The following is a 21,846-nucleotide window of genomic DNA, read 5'->3' on the forward strand; positions in this document are numbered from 1 at the left end:
AAATTAAGAAAGCAATCAGAACTGCAAATATTGAGGGGTTTTAGGTTAGTTTCAAAACACAAGGGAACAACCCACGACATATGTGTCTTAAAAGACCACTTGGTACAGTAAGATTCCACACAGACAGCCTTGTAATCCCACAACTCAGAACTGGTTACACATTTCCCACAAGCCACTTTCTCAGCGTTACGTTCACAGTGTCGGCTCACTCCCCTGCTTGGTGGCAGAGAGGACGGGTCTCCTTTCCTTTCTGAGATTCTTTTCATGAGTGGCTAGAAAGCTTAAGCAGTGGAATTCCATTAGAGAAAAGGAGTATTCCTCAGAGGATTGTACATGACAAAACCCCAAGAGGGCTTTAACAGCTGCGTCCCTGTGTCAGAGATCTCCCATGCATGACTGGAGCCCAAATGACACACAACAGCGGGGGCCCAGGAGCCGCAGTCCTAGGACGCCGCTCCACAACCAAAAGGGTCCTCTCGCTCCTCAGGGAAAAAGAAAGGTGTTCCCAGACACACACAGCCTCCACAGCCAGGAAGCGAGGACCCCACCTGCCTGGCCTGTCCCAGGAGAGTGGCTGACGCACTGCCCAGAACCAGAAAGGGGAACTGAGACCCAGCAGAAAGGGAACCACGAGACCGACGCATTCCTCCCCCCTCACGCACCTCCGCCCGCAACGAAGCTGCACCTCAGTACTGACCAAGGAGGGTGCTCTTCAACTAGGAATCTTACCCACACAAACGTGCTGATTTTGAGAAACTTTTGAAATGCATAGTATTCAACCTCTCAAAGTAAAAAAAAAAAAGTAATGAATTACATAGCAATGCTGGAAAATACAGGAAAAAGACAATAAACCTTGGAAAACAATGTTTACTAACATGACCCCAACTGGAAAAATTTAGGAACATTTAACACGACTCTGAAAGCCAATAAGACAAGGAAAATGAAACAGAACGAAACAAAACAAAACAAGACAGTATTGGGGCAGGAAGACGGGCAATGGACATGACAGGCCCTTCATACAAAAACAGAAATACACCAGTCTGAAAAGACCACACACAGAAGGATTCCAACTACGTGACATTCTGGAAAGGGCAAAAATACACAGACAGTAACAAGATCAGCAGCTGTCGGGGGCTTGGGGACACTGGGGGGGATGAACAGGTGACCGGCACGGATGTTTCGGGCAGTGAAATGCTTCTGGGTGGCACTGCAGTGGTGGCTGCAGGTCATCACCCTTGTCCAAACCTGGGCAGCAGGACACAGAGAGGGAGCCTTAATATAAACTACAGACTCCACGGGAGAATCAGGGGTCAAGGCTGATCCATCACTGAGATGACGCGCCACACAAGCCTGAGATGGTATCAAGGGAGGGAACCCAGAGGGACGGGCATAGGAAACTGCTGTCTGCTCGATTCTCCTGGAACCCTAAAACTGCTCTAAAAACTGTCTATCCATTAAAAAGAAGAAACAGCTTCTAAGCATGTGAAAATACTCTCAACCTCATTCACGATTCAGAAAAACCCCAAGGGAACGTCCATACTGCTTACCGGGGCCTAGGACCAGCGGGAACACGCCGAGGCCTAGCCCCTTCCTGTCGGGCATCGCGCTGGAGCCCAGAGTCCCCCTGACTTGACCCACCGCACCCCACCCCGTGTTTCATGCTGTCCACGGTCTCTACACATGACATCTTTAGATCAGATGACTCACTGTCCCGATTACAGTTTCTCCACAGGATGAAACCAAAACCAGCACAGAGGGGAGGCTCTTCAGTCAACCTCAGGGTCTGCCTGCATCCACGTCCCGCTGTTCCTGACAGGAGGCCCACGTCCTAAGGAAGGAGGTCCTTACCAGCACCTCAGGAGCCTCATCCAGTCCACCTCACGCTGCTCTGAGAGCCTCGCCAACCTCTGCAGCTACCCAAGTCCTGGTCACTTGAGGGCCGTCACCCTTCCCCGAGTCACTGAGCCACGTGCTCTGACGATGCATTTATAACCAGGCTCTCAGGCTTCCCCAGTGGCGCAGTGGTTAAGAATCTGCCTGCCAATGGTGGGCACACGGGTTCGAACCCTGGTCCGGGAAGATCCCACATGCTGCGGAGCAACTAAGCCCGTGAGCCACAACTACTGAGCACGCCAGCCACAACAATGGAAGCCCGCATGCCTAGAAGCCATGCTCCTTAGTAAGAGAAGCCACCGCAATGAGAAGTCCACGCACCGTCACGAAGAGTAGGCCCCACTCGCTACAACTAGAGAAAAAGCCAGCAGGCAAAAACAAACACCCAACGCAGCTAAAAATGACTAAATTAATAAATAAATAAAAGTCTAAATAAATAAATAAAACCAGACTTTGCTTTGTCAGCACTCTGGATTTCCCTACACATCGACGGGCAGGATTCTCTTCCTCTCCTGTAATGATGTCTGTGAAGTGCCTTCCCTGCGGAGAAGAGAAGCTACTGGAAGCAGAGAACTGCTTCTTAAGATCACATGCAGAACCTGAAAACATTTGATGTTTCTTGTGTCTAAGAAAAAAGACACAACACTAGATGCTGTGAATGGTCTCCAAGCCAAGAGCGAGGCAAGCAGGAAACTTCCTCTGGGGATCCTTCCATCAGCAGAGCAGAAAATGTCCACTGGGCCCCAGAGCTCTGCTCTCTCCTCAAACCCCCAACCTCACCCTCACCCTCAGCTGAGGAGCTGCTTCCCTGAGAACACAGAAGCCATCGGAGGGATTCCCCACCTGCAACCCAGCTCTGCCATCACCTCCCCACTCCAGCACCCCGGGCAGAAGCTCTCCCCTCTCCCACACGCATCTACTGGATCATTCCCACTCTTATTTCTCCCATCAAAACACAACACAACACAACATCCTCCCCGGACCTCAGCTCCTACTCCAGCTACTGTCCAATTTCTTTTTTCCCCGTCACAGCAAAACGTCCTGAAACAGTTGGGAACAGAACAAACCCAGTTCTCCCACTCCTCTCTCCTAAGCGTCTCTGATCAGGATTTTACCCCACAGATCCATCCAAACGCATCATCAGCGACATACGACCTCCCCCCAGTGCTCAGCTCGATGGTCAATGGCTCCATAGAACGGCAACTTCGTTTGTCCAGTCACACACGGAACCTCTGAAGTGCTTCCCACATGCACACAAAACGCTGTGCTTAATATTTTAGGAGAAATACTCAGCGTACACAATACACTTGAGCTGCTGGAGGAAAGAGGTAGCAGCACAGAAAGTTTCCGTAACTAGAGAAATGAAAAGATAAGCTACCTTAATGGTAGCAACTATGGGATGAAGGGGAATGAATAAAAACCATTTAGACTACGACATTAACAAGCCTAATACTACAACGTGGTAACAGAGGCTGGAGAAGGACTTTAGAATGAACCCATTTGTCTGGGTAGGGTGACAGGCTAGACGATGCAACGATGAGCTGCCAGGGACAAAAGGAGAGGGCAAGGGGCGGGGGAGCTGTAAACAGTCATTCTTGGATCTACTGGATCTAGCAATTTGAGGCGCCCTTTGGACAAACTCCACAGAGATGCTGGCAAGTGGCTGGACAGAGGCATCTATCTGGTCCAGCTGGGAGAACTGACAAAGCTGTAGGTGAAAAGCACCAGAGAGTGAGATCAGACAGGTTGAAAAGTCATGAACCAAGAGTGAAAAGACAACACACAAAGAGGGGGGAAGAAAGAATCAGTCAGGAAGAGAGCAAGGAGAGATCTGTCACAGAAACCAACACAGCAGACTCTGCAGATGGGAAGGCGACAGTGGTCTGAGGTGACGACTGGCAAATCTCCACTGGTTTGTACGCTGGATGCCAGGTCACCTCAACCGGATCAGGTTCCGGAGAGGGGCAGAACCTAGACCGCAGGCTGCACGATACAATACAGCTGGGAAACACAGAATCTTTGCCACAGACATCACTACATGGTGTGTAACACGACCCTGTTAGATTGTAAGAGACAAAGAAGAAAATTTACTGGAAGGGTGACAAGGCTGTGCTTCCAGATGCTCCTCATTGCATCCCTGGATTGAGCACTGAGAACAATGTACCTATGTGACAAAGGTGTTCCACTGAACAGAAAAGTTCTATGCCCTGAGGGCTCCCTGGAAGGCATGCTCTCGGCTTATGGGAAGCACAAGGAAGGCACCGATGTCAACACGTTAGGGGCTGTGGCTCAGGAAGGCTAGCGGCCTACAGCGGGATCCTCAAGGAAACCTTTAACACCCGAGAACAAAAGTGCTTCGGCAGGACAATGTAAGTCAAGCAAGGGATGGCGTTTTGCCACAAATGTCAAGAACACGAGGCTTGTACTGTGTCTATAAGAGGATCGTGGGATCTACACGTGGAACTTGCCAGAAACACTTGGTACTGACCTGCTCCTCTACGCTTTGTCGAACCACATCTTTTCCCTACTCCTACTTTCCCATTTCACATTTTGAACTATTCGCCTCCCAAGGTGTTATCACAAAAGAACAGCAGCAGGTAAATAAGTAAACAGCAAAACTCACCAGGGGCTGATTCATTTTCCGCTGCTCTTGGAACACCGTGCAGGACTGTGACAGTGGAGGCGGACCTGCAGAAGGAAAACGCAGGCAGTGAAGCTACGACTGAAGCGGCTCGGGGTTGCACGAGCACCCGCCCCGTGCTCCACAAGAGACACCTGTGGGAGACCTGCCATTTCCTCTTCAGAAGGGCCTCTTAGAATGAGGAGGGAGCAACCACCCTCAGGTCTGTAACTCCCACGTGGCTGTGGTACCTGAGGGGATACTTTTTTTTCAGTAGCGAGTGTACATTGAGTCCTATTAAAATAAACCTCCGTCAATAAATATGAAATTAAAAGACGCTTATAGTTTATCTCTTCTAAGTCTCTTAACAACTTAGATCAGGAAATCCACAGCATACCCGGAATAAAGGGACACAGGTGCGTTTCAGTCTTTCAATTATTTGTACAAACTTTACAAACTTCAGTGCGACGCTCAAAAAACTCTTTCATTAAAACGGACTTTAAGTGGACAGAACACCTGCCCTAGGAGTTTAGATTCCTGGTAGCGACCGCACGTGCACAGCCGGTGAGGATCTAGGACAAGTCATCTCCCTTCTCAGGCCCAATCTCTTCCTTCCTCAAGCGAGGCAGCAGGACAGAAGCCTTGCAGACTCATCCTGCACCGATTACACTGTGCGAATCCACAGGGAACAACCGAGGGGAGCAGGGGACGCTTAGATTAGACAACCAAGGTGGTGACGCGCCTTGAGAGACACGTGCGAGATGCCGACACGGCGACAATAGGACGTGGAGGATCGGGGTTGGACGGAGGGGAGGACGAGGCACGTCTCGGCCGAGTCTGTGGCCCCTGCTCCCCCAGAACACCCGGAGCTCACAAGTCCCAGGAGAGCCCCATCCGGAGTAGCCGGCCCTGCCCTCCAGCCCGGCCCCTCCACCTCCGGGAAGCGGTCAAACCCTACCGATCGCACTACGGCGGGCCCGCGGTGGGGTACCCCAAGCCCCGCTCTGCAAGGGCCGCAGGGTCCACAACCGCCTGCAGACACGCAGACGCACCAACCCCGTCGAGACTCGCTGACCGTCCCCGGGCTCCCGAGGCTCCGGTCCGGGAGCTGCTCCTCCGGCGAGCTCCTCTCTCGGGGTCCCTCCTCTCCGCCTCCCTAGGCCACTGGGCCCGAGGAGTCGGCTCTGGCCTACGGCACAAGCTTCCTTCAGGCCCACGTCTCTCTCGGGAACTCGCTATGCCGCGCGCTGCAAACGGTCAGGCACTGCAGCGCCGCCGGCCGCTCGGCCACTCCGGCCCAGGCCGCGGGCTCCGCGGCTCGAGCTCGCGGGTCCCAGTTCCAGCCTCCGCCCGGCCTGCGCGAACCCCCGCCCGCACAACCCGCTCGCGCTTGTTGCCGGCCGGGCGGGACGCCGTCCAGCCCCGCAAGCCCCGAAATGTTCGGCAAGAGGCCAAGACGAGGGAACGACGACCATAGCCGACCTGCGCACGCACAGGAAGCGAGGGCGGCGCGGCGACGGCGCGCGTGCGCCAACCCTCAGAAACCGTGAGGCGCACCTGCGCAGGAGGACACCGGAAGTCCGCCTGCCAAAGCCCGACCGGAGAGCGAAACAAGTACCAAGACTCTATTTCCCAGAAGTCCCCGCGCCGTCCAGTTAGTGAGCGACTTAAATGTCTTCATCTCATCTGTCACAGAGGAGCTGCTGTGCTGCGACGGTGGGCCGTCTGGACCAGGGAGTCAATTGCCCATTTGTCTTCACTCCTGTTAGGGATCAAGGAAAGCTGTGGCCTCAAGCGGGGGCTGTGTGATGGCCTCCAGGGTCCCTGGTCCTTTCCCTGTCCTGAGACATTTCGGGTTACATCTGAGATTCCCCCACCGCCAGGAGAGGGGAAAGAGTGTATCACGTTCGCTTAACTGAAACGCTACAAATTTAATTCAAATCCTAGGATACAATAAATGACCAGCCATGATACAAACTAATATTACCAACGGAAAGAAAAGAAAATAGAAATTGTAGCTGTTTGCACAACCAACACTTTAAAAACTGTACGAAAATCAGAATGTACACACAAACAGACACCTGGGATCTTACCTCTTAACGAAGATACTGTTTATGTTAGGTAAAAATATTTCTCAAAAATGGAATCATAAGGGTAATGATTTATCACTATTTTGGGGGTGAAATAATATAACTGTGTTTTTGGCCAACTGTTCCTTAAAATCTGCTAGGGGAAAAGTTAAAAATAAAATCTCTAGGGACTTCCCTGGCGGTACAGTGGTTAAGACTCCTAGGTTCCACTGCAGGGGGAACGCGTTTGATTCCTGGTTGGGGAACTAAGATCCCGCATGCTGCGCAGTGCAGTCCCATTAAGTAACTAACAAAAATAAAAAATAAAATCTCCCGCCAACCGAGAAAATCCTCTCCACAAATGTAGACATAAAGAAAACGGTTTTACTGTTGAATAACCATTAAACAAGACTGTGTTGTGCACCACAGGCGGACCACTAATGTTTGTGCGAATGAAATCAACCTCACCTTTTTTTTTTTTTATAGCTCAGCAGATAAAATCTGTTGCATACATGTTCTCAAGATAAACGGGAACTTGTCTCATGTGAAAAGACTTGACAACACCATAAAAATGGCATACATTCTTTCAGAGTATATCCTAAATTCACCTGGTAATCTCGGTGGCTGTCCATGCTAGTTAATACCCTTTATCCAAAGGAGAAACACAACTGCTCCTATCTCTAGGATAAGAAGGTACTTACAGCTCAGAGCAAAGTGACTAACACCTAGCCTAAACTCCCCAAGTGACAGAGAGATAAAGAAGATAGCTCTCAGGTCCTTAACAAAAACATTCCTGGGTTGTAATGCTGGCAAGAGACTGATTTAGCTTTTTAAAAGATTTAGATACTTACTAAAGGGACAGAGGAACTATTTATCTTACAAGCGTCTTGAGGAAATCATCTAAAAACGGAAATAAGAAGTGATGATTAGTCCAAATGAATAAGCACACAACCCATTCCTGATTTCCCCAGCTGAACTGAGACACTCTCACCAATGAAATGCTGCTCCTGTAGGAATGACAGCGACCACGCCTCCTCAGAGCCTGAGCCTGGCAAACCTCCAGGGCGCATTTCTCGCCTTTTCCATTTTCACCACGTCAAGACGTCAGCTACACGGAGTACCTTGCTTGGAAGCACCGTGGGTGGGCAGCGCACCCATCAGCCCGCCACCAGGTCTCCAGTTCTCAGCTCACCCACGTGCACCGACTGGGTCTCAGCAGAACGCTGGGGTGGCCTGTGAACCCCAGCTGCTGTGCCCACCTCAACACCTCACTCTATCCCTTCAGCCCAGGGACATGCTGGGCTCCCCAGCCCCCTGCCCTGTACTTTGCCCTGGACACTCTCTGGAAGTATTTCTATTACCAGTTGTCTTGAGGAAATGCTCTAAAAAAGGGAATAAGTACGGAGTCATCCCAATGAATAGGATGTCCAGCAGTGAGCTGATGTCCCTCACGACTCACCCCTCTCTCCAACAGGCGAAAAACCGTCATTTCATACATTTCCCCCTTTTTAAAGCTGTTTTAAGCTAGGAGGGTAAACCTGGACCCTGCGACTGCACCTTGACCAGAAGCAGCAACGGCCACCTTTTAGTGTGGTTTCCTTAGGATCTCTTCATATATATGGATATTGACAAAACAAAGCTTTCTCCTTGTGTATCTGCATCTCTATTAACTACAGATATTTCCCCTATTTTGTCAGTTCTCTATTTTTACTGAAGTATAGTTGGTTTGCAAGGTTTCAGGTGTACAGCAAAGTGATTTGGTTACATGTATTTATGTAAGAATATATGTATTCTTTTTCAGCCTCTTTTCCATTATGGGTTATTACAAGGTATTGAACATACTTCCCTGTGCTATACACTAGGTCATCACTGTTTATCTATTTTACATATACAAGTGTGTATCTGTCAACCCCTTTTCTTTATCTTTTTAACTTTTTACTCTCACATTCTCTTATACACACACTTAAAAAAGTATGTTGTGTTCAAATCTTTCACTTCCACTTCATACTTTTCATGTGTTTTGACACTGTCCTTGAAGCAGCCTTTCCCATCCTGCATTTCCTAAGTACTTATCTGTGTTGTCTCCTGTTTATTTTTGGTCTCTTAACATAGCAGTTTTATCATGATAACTGGCACCCATCTTCAGGATTTGTAAAATCCTTTTCCTCTTAAAGTCTCTCAGCCATTTTTTTCAACACTAACACATCTACCACAACAGGGAAACGCAACGTTTAAGAAGAAAACTCAGGTTTGTAATCTAACAGAGAAGGACAGGTTCTTCTTTGAAGTTCAGCGACACGTCTTAATTTGAAGGCAGGGGAGGGACTTCCCTGGTGTTCCAGTGGTAACGAATCCGCCTTCTAATGCAGGGCACGCGGGTTCGAAGCCCAGGAACCGTGGTCCGGGAGCTAAGATCCCACACGCCACGGACAATTAAGCCCGTGTGCTGCAACTAAGACACGACGCAGCCTAAGAGAAATAAATATTTTTTAAAAAAAAAAAATAAAGGCAGGGGAAGCAGGAAAGGGACCATCACATGTGAATTCCTTCTTATTCAAAATACAGGTCATAGCAGTTTGCTTGGGCTGCGTCACCAAGTACGACAAACTGGCAGGCTTAAGCAACACAAATGCACTGTCCGACATTTACGCAGGTTGGAAGTCTGAGATCAAGGTGTCAGCAGGCTTGGTCCCCTCTGAGGGCTGTACGGGAGGATGTGCTCCAGGCTTCCCGGTGGACAGGGCGTTTTCCTCACCAGCACATGCACTATGCATGTACCAGGTAGGTGCCTGGGCTGAACTCCGATCCCAGGGCTGCTTATCCACGGCAGCACCGGGCTGCTGGAGGGGTTGTCACGGACGCGTTGGCAGGAGGATTGGAGGCTGACACAGACGTCCGCTCAGCTGGGGACCCATGGCCTGGCCACAGCCCTGCCACAGGATGCCTGGGTGAAATCCAGGTCACGGTTCACCTCCCTCCTTCTTATTTCATTCAACGACGCCTTGAAGCCCCCCTACTGCACCGGCCTGGGTGGCACGTCCCACCCAGAGATTTCCAAATCCGAAGCATGTCAATTGAGAAAGTTAAAATTAGGCCTTAGCTCAGTGCTGTGGAAATAGAATCTGTGAGGCTGGGTCCAGGCATCTGTGTTGTAATGTTTTCTCCACGTGACTCTCATGCCGAAAGGACTGTATTGACAAAGCACTTGTGCTTCACTCTACTGATATTTCTGCACTAGAGCTACAGCCGTTGTTATATTAAACTGCATCCACACGAGGAAAAGAGAGGAGGAGAGGTGATAGTTTTGCTTGTCTCCAAACACGCTGTTACTGAACCAAACTTGGGTCCACTCGCCCGCACGCACTAAAGCCAATCTACTGACACCGGGTCACGGTGAAGGAAAGTGCCACGTTTCTGGCAGGGCAAGAAGCAAGGGGTCCAGGTATGCAGGGCGCAGAAGGCCCCACTCCCCAGTGGCTTTCAGGGAAAGGTGTTTACAGGTGGGGTGAGGCTCTCGGTGGGAATGTACACTGGTGCCGCCACTATGGAGAACAGTGTGGAGGTTCCTCAAAACACTACAGCTAGAGCTACCGTACGGCCCAGCAATCACACTCCTGGGCACATACCCAGAGAAAACCATAATTCAAGAAGACACATGCACCCCAATATGTATAGCAGTACTATTTACAATAGCCAAGACATGGGAGCAACTTAAACGTCCATCGACAGAGGAATGGATAAGGAAGACGTGGTACATACATGCGATGGAATACTACTCAGCCATAAAAAAGAAGGAGATAATGCCATTTGCAGCAACATGGATGGACCTAGAGATTATCATACTAAGGGAAGGAAGTCAGACAGAGAAAGACAAATACCGTATGATATCACTTCTATGTGGGATCTAAAACAATGATACCAATGAACATCTTTACAAAACAGAAACAGACTCACAGACATAGGAAACAAACTTATGGTTACCAAAGGGGAAAGGTGGGAGAGAGGAATAGATCAGGAGGTTGGGACTAACGTACACACACAACTATATACAAAATAGGCAATCAACGAGGACCTCCTGTATAGCACAGGGACCTCTACTCAGTGTTCTCTATTAACCTAGGGAGTCCCCTGCTGGCGCAGAGGTTACGATTCTGGTCTTTCACGGTCGTGGCCCGGGTTCAATACCTGGTCAGGGAACTGAGATGCTACGAGCCACACAGCGCGACGAAAAAAAACACAGAATTTTGTAATAACCTAAATGGGAAAACAATCTGAAAAAGAAAAGATATCTGTGTATATATAACTGAATCACTTTGCTGTACACCGGAAACTAACACAACATTGTAAGTCAAGTATAGTCCCAAATTAAATTTAAAAAATGTTTACAGTGAATTACAAAGGAGTGGGGTGAGGGAGGGGAGGTTGAGGGGTGTGTGGTCAGCTTGTGGACATTCTTCCGATTGGTTGGTGGTGACGTAATTTGAGGTCAACATCATCAACCTTCTGGTTCCAGCTGCTCTGGGGTCTACGTGCTTGCGGGCAGCATGCAGTTCACGTCTTCCACCTGCTGGGGGCTGCAGTCTGCAAAACAGCTCCAAGGACGAGGCTCAGAACGGTATCTACAGCCCTTGAGGAAGAAGGAAAGGTCCTTGGCTTTGTTTAACGGCTACACTAGTATTATTTGGTCGTTTGGACTCTTTTCCTCTCCTTTTGCACCTTCTCGCTTCTCTGCTTAAATTGTCCCTTTCGAACTCAGGGAAGGCTAGGAGGCCACAATTTTCTAAAGACGAGAAGCAGGCAGAAGACATGGGGAGAATCTGTCCCAGGAAGGCCCCACAAGGTCCTGCTCACTTACAACATCAGATTCGATCTGGGCTGTTTACGCCGTGTTTGGACAGCATAGCAACACATCTTAAGACGGGTCCCACCCGACTGTAGCGCATTTGGACAAGGTGAGGTGGGGTGGGATTATGCAAATCCAGATCCGAAGACTACATAAAGCAATCAGGGTATTTCACAGTATACAAGAGAAATTTTCACGGGGACAGAATACCAACCTTCTAAGATTTGAAAGCCTCTTAACCAAGAGGGAGAGTGAACTTCTGTTCTGTTATACAAGGACCCAGTCAGCGGTGATGGCTGAAAGCACGATGAATGCAAATCTGAACTCATTTGCCTCCTAACGATGGAACGTCTACAGCAGAGGGACACAGGTCCTCAAGCAGCAGTGCTTTTCCCAGCAGTGCGGACCCTGAGGAGAGCCGGGCTGTCGCAGCTCTGGAGGACCTCAGACGCTCTTTGCATGGCCTCTGAGACCTAGAACATCTCAGAAAGTCCACGAGTGCAAACCAAAGAGACACTCAGTCCCTGCACCTTGGATGAACTGATCTGACTCTACGTATGCATTGCCTGGGCTAATTAGAAATATGTAAGTGATCCAAAGACAAACTAAAACTCTGGGCACATCCTGAACAACAGAGATACTTCTCATCAAAGTCCAAACGATAATTCAAAAGCAAGATTCAGAGCCAAAATGTGGAAACAACCCAAGCGTTCATTGACAGATGAATGGATACAGAAAATGTAGTGTGTATATTCACACAACAGATATTATTCATCCACAAACAGGAAGGAAAGTTTCTAATTGATAGAAAGAGCACGTAGGTATTTTTCAATGATTGTTTGACATTTCTTTGTATAAACAGTGAAAATTTAACAATTCCACTTGTAAGAGGAAAGGTTAGTGTTTCTTTGTAGAAACAGTTAAGTCTCAGCAGTAGAGGCATAAGCACACACGTGCACACAGAGTAAACAGAAATACCGCCCCGCTACTTCCCCCCAAATCTGATCCCCCGATGAGCCCTGCTGAGTCTCCCTCCAAATATATGAAACCTGTTGGCTTCTCTCCGTCTTCTCAGACATCATCTTCCTGCACTACCATGCCAAATTCCTAACCATATCTGGGTCTCCCGACTTCCACTCTTGCTGAATCCCCACCCCATCCATTTCTACAGCAGCCAACATCAATTGTTTCCCTTTCAGTGCAAACTGGATCACGACACCTCTCATTCACTGCCTTCCCACTGCACTTGGCATACATCTGAACTTCTTCAGACCCAGGGTTTTATTTCTTTCTCACTCACTGTGTACTGTCCACACTGGCTTTGGGGTCTAGGAAGGAAATTTTGACACAGGCTACCACACGGATGACACTTGAAGACATTATGCTAAGTGGATAGGCCAGATACAAATGGACAAATGTTACATGAATCCACTTCGGTGACATCCCCAGAGGGGTCAAATTCATGGAGACAGAAAGTGGAAGGGTGGGTGTCAGGGGCTGGGGGCGGATGGGGAGTCAGTGTTTAATGGGGACAGAGTTTTAGTTTGACAGCATGAAAACATTCTGGAGACGGACAGTCGGGATGGTTGCACAACAATGAGAATTCTTTATTTTTTTTCTTAAGAGTTTTGTTTTACTTATTTTTGGCTGTGTTGGGTCTTCTTTGCTGTGCGCAGGCTTTCTCTAGTTGCAGCGAGTGGAGGCTACTCTTCGCTGCGGTGCACGGGCTTCTCATTGCGGTGGCTTCTCTTTACGGCGGAACACGGGCTCTAGGCGCACGGGCTCAGTGGTTGTGGCTCGCGGGCTGAGGAGTTATGGCTTGCGGGCTCAGTACTGGTGGCGCACGGGCTAAGGTGCTCCGCGGCATGTGGGATCTTCCCGGACCAGGGCTCGAACCCGTGTCCTCTGCATCGGCAGGCGGATTCTTGACCACTGTGCCACCAGGGAAACCCAACAATGTGAATTCTTCATGTCACTCAACTGTACCCTTAAAATGGGCAAATTTCATGTGATGCAAATTTTATCACAATAAAAAGACAGCGAAGGGAGGAGGGAGGGAGGGAGGGAGGGAGGGAGGAAGGAAGAGGAAGACGCAGACCCCCAGGCGAGGAGTGGAAGCATGAGTTGGGAAGTTCAGAAGAAGCTTCCAGTGACACTGCATGATCCCGAGTTGGCTATTTTCTTCTCTGCATCTCGGCTACCGTGTACTTCCTCCCCTCATAGAAAAATAACCTGTCTTGAACTGGAGATTTTCCCATTTAGGCTTTTCTACATGTGACATTTTTATTCAGGTAGTGAAATCTCTGGGACAACAGTGATACTACATTCTCAAAATTCTGATAAGTAGACGAGAACTTCTTAATTGGAATCGAGGGGCAGGCTCTGGACAATCCATGGACTTTGTGAAATCCAAAGGTGCCCTTTTTGTGTGTGTCTGTGTGTCTGTCTGTAGACACCCGTTGAAGGGTGCGTGAGCACGTGTAGTTCTGTATGATTTTAGCTTCTCAAAATGCCTCTTGGACTCAAAGGTGCCTGAGGGTAGCGGACGTGTGCTCCCCCACTACAGAATTCTGAACACAGTGCCAGTAAACACTGAGCAGAAGAGCTTTGCAGAATTCCATGTTTTAACGTAACTTTTTAATCCAGTGAGTCAATGTACCTGGAATATTTTTTTACATACTTATCTCACTCTTATAAGGCTGAACAGTTGCTGCTTCCCCTAAGTCTCCTTGTCCCTCTCCCCACTCTCCTACCAGCCCGTGGAAAAGGAATGGGAGGGAGGGGGAGAGTCCAGCAGGGAGAGGACAGCGCACCTGCTGGGAAGCAGTAAAGCGGGGTCTGGACACCTTGAGGGGGGTTTTGGAGGATGGGTAGAGGTTGGGTCAGTGGCAGGAGATACCATTTACCCCTGATCTCTGGGACAAGTGCACACATAGGTCTGACAGTTACTTGTGATTTCCTTCAAACTGCTTGCCAGGTTGGAATGACGGATGATGACATCAGAGGCTTCCGACCTTCCTGATTGGAAGGACCAGACTCCGTGGTGCTCGGCAACAGTAGTAGACAATAGCATCTCGCCAGAGCTTCTCTCCTCTGCCAGTTGCCCTGCAGCTTGGAGAAGGGACGACCACTCGTGTTTAGCCCAAGTCCAGAACAAGAGTTGGGACAAAGCAGAGTCTAGGCTTCGAGGAAGGGAAGAGTTTGGGAGACATCATGGACAATCGTCCACCGAGTTCCCAGGCTGAGGACGAGACCTGCCAGCCCAGCTCCTCAGGGTACCCCCTGGAGGTGACTGTCTATGAAGAAATCCCAGGACCGTCAGGTGAAGGAGCTGGCACGAGAAGGAATTGCAGAGGCTTGACCGGTAAGGAAGAATGGGTACAGAGGTCGGGAAAGAGCCCCTGCAAAAGATGCCTATGAAAGAAAGGAGACATTCGGAAAGCTAGGGATTGAGGGAGGAGAGCACAGGAGCTGGGGACACGGAACGCCTGGGGAGCAAGAAAGAGGGTTAGGAGATGAGATCCAAGGATGACAGAAGGGAAGAGAGGAAACAAGGGGAGGGTTCTTTTTTTTTTTCCTGGTGAGAGAAATTATCTACCATGAGAAAGAGTTTCGAGGACAGGAAGCTGGAAAAATGACAAAAGGAGTCAGGGAGGGATCAGTAGATATGGACAGAGAAAGATGGAAAGATGACTTGGGGCAACGTCAGCGGTCTGTGAGACTGGAAAGCACGGGGGTGCTTCAGGGGGGAGGCAGAGTCGGGGTGGGGTTGGGTGGTCACCAGTGGCTGAATTCCCAAGACGAGAGCGTCATACTGTAGTCTCTTCTCCTTCGTCAGCCTCCTGGGCCGGTTGCACCTCCCCGCCTCAGCGCCCCGGCGGTAAGAGGAAGAGGTCAGTGGCGTTCAGAGCGGAGGTGGAGGGCGACCCGGCCGCTGAGGCCCAGGACACCTGGGTCGTGGAGTGGCTGATTGGGCTCAAGATGAAGCTGAAGCGACAGCGGGTGTCTTCAGTGCTGCCTGAGCACCACGAGGTCTTCAACAGGATGCTCGGTAAGGACCCGCCCCCTCGCCCAGCACCCTCCAATGCTATATACTTGAATAACAAAGAAACAAATCTTCCCAAGACTACACTTTTCCAGTGGAAAACAATTCCCTGCTAGTTGGTGCGCTCTCCGTCCCTGGCGGACTGTCTACGGACAAAGGATACAGGGGACACGTAAATGATGCAGGATGAGGTTACATTCAGAAATGATACAGGGTTAGGTTTGTTGGGTTTCAACTGTACCCCTGAGACTCTAGCTCGTACTGGCCTTTTGAATCTTACTGGTGTGGGGCGGGCGGGGGGGTTGACAGTCCATCCTCGCCCCAACGAGACTGTCAATTGAGAAACTGGCTGAGAGTAACTCGATGCCCTCTGCAGTGATACGTGAATGCACGATGTAGGGGCATCACTCCCTGTCACTCGGCCCCCCTAGAAGGGGAGTCACCCCCTTTCCTCCCACAGTGAATGGTCTTCAATCCCCTCTTCCCGTCAGCTTCACCCTGGGCCACAACTTGGCATTTCCCGGGGGGGGGGGGCGCGCGGTTCTCCCTCTTGGCTCTGCAAGGCTCCCACGACAGCCCTGTACCCACTGGCAACATCTGCCCTCTTTTCACAGAGGATCCCGTCGTTAAGAAATTCCTTGCCTGGGACAAAAGGCTGGAAGTATCTGACAAGGTAAACCACCCGCTGAGATGGATTCCAGCTCCAGCGCCTGTCCTGGGTGGGCGCACGGGGTGCTTCCTACACCCACGTTTCCACTCCCCTCCCAACCTGATGCCTTGTCAACACTTCCCTCCAGGGGCCCCGAGGGCCCCTCTGGGATCTGAGCCCCACGTGTGCCCCTTTGCTGGTTGCTGCCGAAGTCCCCTCTCCTCTCAGCTCCTGGGGACTCGCCTTGGCTCCGGGTCATCAGACACAATCCAGTGCCAGTGGCCCTAAGTCCACGCCCTCAAACCCACAGCCTCCCATCCTTGGAGTGTCGCCAACTCTGACCTTCTGGTCTCTCCCCTTGACCCAATAATCAGGCTCACCCAACACGGGGGGTCTCCTCTCCAAGTGGCACCACCCATTCCTCGTCCCCTGCTCCCTTCTCCCTCCCACTCTTTCTCCTCTTCCAGGAGGTGACCTCTCTCCTACGTTCTTTTCCCTCTTTCCATCAGTATCTCCTGTCGATGGTGATAGCTTATTTTAGCCGGGCCGGGCTCTTCTCCTGGCAATTTCAGAGAATCCATTTCTTCATAGCTCTGTGAGTACCTTGCTCCATCCCCGCCATCAATATTCAACACCCTGGGAGGGCAGAGAGAGAGACGGGGGGCACTGACCTTTCATCTATTTTTTTAAACCCCTTTGTACTGTTTACTCTGGTGTGAAAATGACAGGATTACGGTACAGTGGTTTCTTTTTCAAACAAAGTTATGTTTTTTATACCATTCGTTGTCAAAACAAACTACCCTAATGTCAATTAAAACACTGAACGAAACAAAGCAAAACACAAAACCTTCCTAAGAGGAGAGGAAGAAAGAACTGACACCATCCTGCCCCCGAGTAAACAGACTTGAGACGTTTCCGGTTCTGATTTTCCAGTCTCGGGTCTTCCCACATCAGCACCAAGTGTGATTATCTTCCGTTTCTGCGTTCCCACGACAAATGCCACAATCGGGGGGCCCTTATCACATAGCGCGGATCTGGTGTAAAATGCTCCCCACTGACGTTTCTTCCAAGTCTCCCAAGCCAGTCGGCTCTATTTGCCTGAATATCCTCCCAAAACACAGGTCTGACCGCGTCACACAATTTCATCGGCTAATGCCGTGCCAATTCAAGGCCAGAGTTCTGGGTTGGAATTCAACTCTCTCTGCAATCTCCATCACACTGTCCTGACACTTTATGCCTGTGTTCCACCGTTCCTTCCAAATACCCTGCCCTCTAACTTTCTATTGGGCTTTCTGTCCAAGTATCTTTCCCACACATTTATCTGAAGAAAATGACCCTATCCTTAAAGTGGGTTCAAACACCAAAACCTTCACGATGCCTGATCTCCCTAACTTCTGCATCCCGGAGGCACCTGAGTTAAAATCGTATTATAATGTGATGCTTTGCCTTATAGTCATTTCTTATCTCCCCCCTTCCCCTTCCCCAGTCCCATCAGACTGGACACAATGTGGAAAGCAGGTCTTGTCAAAATGTCAATGCATTCCCAAAACGCTCAGCACAATTCTTTTCATTTTGCAAATGTTCGTTATTGTGAGTCTTCGAGGTAATCAGTATTGCATTTGGCTCTGAGATTAAATGTTCATTCGTTCATTCATTCATTCATTGATCTAATGAAACCTTATAAAGTACACCCTACATGCCGCGGAATATGAGGTGATGGGAACAGAGATTCACAAAAGGCTGTTGAATTCATGCATCAATATGAACCAAGCCCTAAATGTGTCATTTGGTAGGAGAGGGATGAATGCAGAAACAGATCAGATCAGCTCCTGCCCTCAGGAACTGTACCTGTACCTACAACATAGGGAGAGAGGTGTGTGCACATAAAACAAGTTGAAGGGAACAGGGGGTTTGGATTTTGTCCTCATCCTCAAGGTGTGAGAGGCACCCTTCCGAAGGTCCTGCCTGGCAGTGCCTCCTTGAAGACTGGGCGGCTCTCGGTGACGGTGACGGTGACGCCGGGCAGGGCTGGGTGTGTCGTGGGAGGATGTTCAGCCTGCCTCTTTCCTGGGAAGCTGATCTCAAGCGGAGGCCCTTCCTGTCCTGATGACAGCGACCTGATGTCTTTCCCCAGCTATGTGGCCAGCGACATGGAAGAGGACAACCAGGCCCCCAAACAAGCCATCTTTTCGTTCCTCTATGGAAAGAACCGCTCCCAGCGTCCCTTGTTCCACAAACTGCGTTCCCAGTTCATCCGTTCCATGGGCTGGAAGACGAGGGTCACTCGGGAAGAGTGCGAGCAGGTGGGTGGGCTGTGGCGGTCTCGGGGAGAGGGAGGGCCGGAGAGGAGGGGGGATCAGGGGGAACTCGGTTTGGGACTTGGGGATGGACGAGAAAGAAGCGGAGGCCGGGCAACCGGAAGCAGCGGCATCCTCATTGCCAGGGGCTGTTTTTCTTTCCAGATCCAGGCTTTTGATCCAGAGCTCTGGGTGTGGGGAAGAGATCGCACCCTCTTGCCCCAGGGGCCCCAGGAGCACGCAGGCCTCAAGTCATCGGCCTGCGCAAAGGTAGGTCTGCGTACGTGCAAAGGTGAGGGCGGAATGACGTGTTGTCTACTGAGGAAATCGGAGGGATCCCACTGCTGGACCCACATCACCTCTCACGCTGTGAAGGGGGCCAGCCGGGCACACAGCCACACGCCGACTCAGCGCCCAGCCACGGACTGACAGCCACACACACACACCAGCACCGCGGGGCCCGTGGGCGCCAGACCTCGGGGAAACCAGTTTGTCCCAGACGCATGGCTCTCACTGAAGTCATTTCACCCAAAGCAACTGGGTCCAAGTAACAGCTTTGACGAGATGGTGATTTTCTTCCATATACTGTGTTTCCAGTTTCTCTTTTTCATTCATTTTTGGCCTTACATCCCTCAGGGATATGGGTTCTAGCATTTACCTACAACAAAGTAAATGTCTACAAACAGATATTACATACAACAGCCCACACGTTCAATAAGAAAAGATGAATTATGACTGGCTTTACTTTCATCCAAATTTACTTTCAAACTGCTTATGGCCAGATGACCTGGGACTCTTTATTTCCCCTGACTCACCACTTCTGGACCAATGATTCCTCTTGGACAATTCACCTTTTCCCCCTCAAGTTGACGGTCAAGGGGGTTTATCACAATGAGTGAAGGTTAAGGAATGCCATCTTCAGCATGGCTTATTACAATTGACACATTAGAGTTCTAGATGTGGGCAGAGGACTGAGCAAGCATTTGGCTTAAATCTTGTAAACTAGCTGTCTTAGTCCATTCGACCTGCCCTACCTACTACAGACTGCGTGGCTGATAAACAACACTCCACAGTCTCTTCTACAAGGCCAATAATCTCATTCATGAGGGCTCTACCCCATGACCTAATAACCTCCCAAAGACCCCACCTCCTAATACCAGCACCTTAGCGGTTAAGATTTTAAGATTTCAACATAAGAATTTTGGGGGACACAAACATTCAGCCCGTAACACTAACCAAGTTTAGGACTGAGTATTATTTAACAATTAGGATTTTTAAAATCCTAATCCTGGCAGAGTGGTTAAGAATCCGCCTGCCAACGCAGGGCACACGGGTTCAAGCTCTGGTCCGGGAAGACCCCACATGCCGCGGAGCAACTAAGCCCGTGCGCCACAACTACTGCACCTGAGCTCTAGAGCCCACGAGCCACAACTACTGAGCCTGCATTCTACAGCCCGCAAGCCACAACTACTCAGCCTGTGCGCCGAGAGCCCATGCTCCGCAACAAGAGAAGCCAACGTCATGAGAAGCAACGGAGAGTACTCCTCGCTCACCACAACTACAGAGAGCCCACGTGCAGCAACGAAGACCCAATGCAGCCAAAAATAAAATAAAGGAAATAAGCAAATAAATGAAAAATTAATAATAAAATAGACATTAGGATGCAGGGTTAGCGTCAGGGTTAGGCATCCGGCATCAGGTCTCCTGGTCCACGACGCTGACTTGTCAGTCACGTCTATAGTGTGGTGCCAAGTTCAGAACTGAAGTGGTGCCAGAGGACCAAGGTGAGTTGAGACTAAAGCAGCATTTCTCCAAATGCCAGCTCCCTGCGCACAATCACCTGGGGTCTTCGCTATAAAGCAGATTACTGGGCCTGACCTTAGGTGTATTCAGTAGTTTTTGGAGTCAGGGTCACCAGAGTCCAAGAATCACACTTGAAAACAATGAATGGCTCAGGACTGGGGTTCAGAATGGAGAATTTGAGATAAAACTGCAATCATAAAGGAGTCTCAGTTCTGCTTAGAATTGACTAAGCATGGGAAAACCTTTATAGCTGCACAGCTGCCCCTTTGCAATCTGACATCCTCGCTCTTTCTCTTACTTCCAGATCACAGAGCCCAGGAGAGATGAGGATGTTCAACACGAGGGCACTCCAGACAGTGATGACAGCTGTGAGGAAGGAAGGGAGAAAGCCTCTTGTGCAGAGAATCGCGAAGAACCCAGCAACTTCTAGAATGAGCTGAGAAGAGTCTTCATATCATACTCCTAGGAGCGGGGCATGCTTCTAGGAGTCTGTGGCAGGACAATAAGAAAACAGGGTTTTCTCAGATGCCATCCTTTTGGAAGTCACCACCCCAATTTTCAGATCATTTCATTCAAATCTCCCCTGAGGTCCCATTGGAGGTCCCATTTTTTATACACTTGTTTGCCCCGGTCTAGAAGCATTTGAAGGTGGAGTGTAGGGGCTCAGAATAGGAGTGAAAAAGTTTAAAATATATAATGAGAGCCATAGGGTCGTGACTGATGACTTAACTTTCACAGGCTTATTTTGAAAATGTCACCTGTAAAATTATTGTATTTTTATATTTATATATTTATTTTAAATAGTTTTAAATATTTATTTTGAAATAGTCTTCATCTTGAAACACCTTGTTCCTACAAACTTTTCTGATGAGTATTACAGCTGTTGTATATTTACACATATATACAGTTTTACTCACATTTTCAAGAGAGATTTTTATTTGTATCTATTACATAATATACACTTTATATATTACATAATATTCCCATTCTACTTACAGCTAGGTGGGTATTTCCTCCCACATCTTGTAAGCATAAATTTTATTTTTTTAGTTCTCATTATTGAATTGTGGGAATTCAGTCGCAATTTTTTAACTTGTCTCAACATGTTTGTACGTTATTTTAGATTATTAAAGAGCACCGAGCAATGCAGCTTTTGGGAAATACAATAAAGATGAAAGTCTTCCCACAGTCATGACGTGTGTGGTCATTACCAGTCGGCTTCGCCTCTTTGCTGTCCAACGAGGTGTTGCTTAATGGTGTTGTGATTATCCAACCACATTTCTTAACTCTGAAAAATAATCCTGAATTATTTTTCACGTAGAGAAAACTACAGAAGATGAGGCACATCTTGCATCATTCAGGACTCCAATACTGAGAGACAAGTGTTGGGTAAAAGGAAAGATAGCTTTATTGAGGAAGCCGGCAGTCCAGGGGAGATGATGGGCTCATGTCCCGATGAACCAACTCTCCCCTCCTGAGGTTTTGCTTGAGGACTATACAGGGACAAGAGAAAGGGGCTACATGTTGAAGAGAGGGTTACAGGGTGCGTGATCAGCTCACGGACATGCTTCTGATTGGTTGGTGGTGAGGTCACGGGGACCCAACATCATCAGCCTTCTGGTTCCAA

The 21,846-nt window shown here is 49.3% G+C and overlaps 2 protein-coding genes across 25 annotated transcripts in view; one reads left to right on the forward strand and one right to left on the reverse strand.

Moving 5' to 3' along the window:
- The window catches only part of ZNF12 (zinc finger protein 12), a 91,202-nt gene that overhangs the window by 22,577 nt on the left and 46,779 nt on the right, over nucleotides 1–21,846 (reverse strand). For 14 of the 24 annotated variants that reach the window (XM_049699471.1, XM_049699472.1, XM_049699470.1 and 11 more), the window contains one exon: nucleotides 4,517–4,581. The exons of 6 other annotated variants lie outside the window; for them this stretch is intronic. In XM_049699471.1, the coding sequence (XP_049555428.1) occupies nucleotides 4,517–4,531 (15 nt within the window). In that variant the 5' untranslated portion in view covers nucleotides 4,532–4,581. Of the gene's footprint in view, nucleotides 1–4,516; nucleotides 4,582–5,565; nucleotides 5,748–21,846 lie in introns of those variants that run through there. 4 more of the 24 variants (XM_049699460.1, XM_033426826.2, XM_049699466.1 and 1 more) reach the window with 4 other exon arrangements.
- LOC125961462 (speedy protein E4A-like) lies at nucleotides 17,966–20,745 on the forward strand. The gene is made up of 3 exons (XM_049699478.1): nucleotides 17,966–18,422; nucleotides 18,582–18,686; nucleotides 20,524–20,745. The coding sequence occupies exons 1-3, from the start codon at nucleotides 18,240–18,242 to the stop codon at nucleotides 20,647–20,649; spliced, it is 414 nt and encodes a 137-aa protein (XP_049555435.1). The 5' UTR covers nucleotides 17,966–18,239; the 3' UTR covers nucleotides 20,650–20,745.

Source organism: Orcinus orca, chromosome 16 (genome assembly GCF_937001465.1).
Source record: "Orcinus orca chromosome 16, mOrcOrc1.1, whole genome shotgun sequence".
NCBI lineage: Eukaryota > Metazoa > Chordata > Mammalia > Artiodactyla > Delphinidae > Orcinus > Orcinus orca.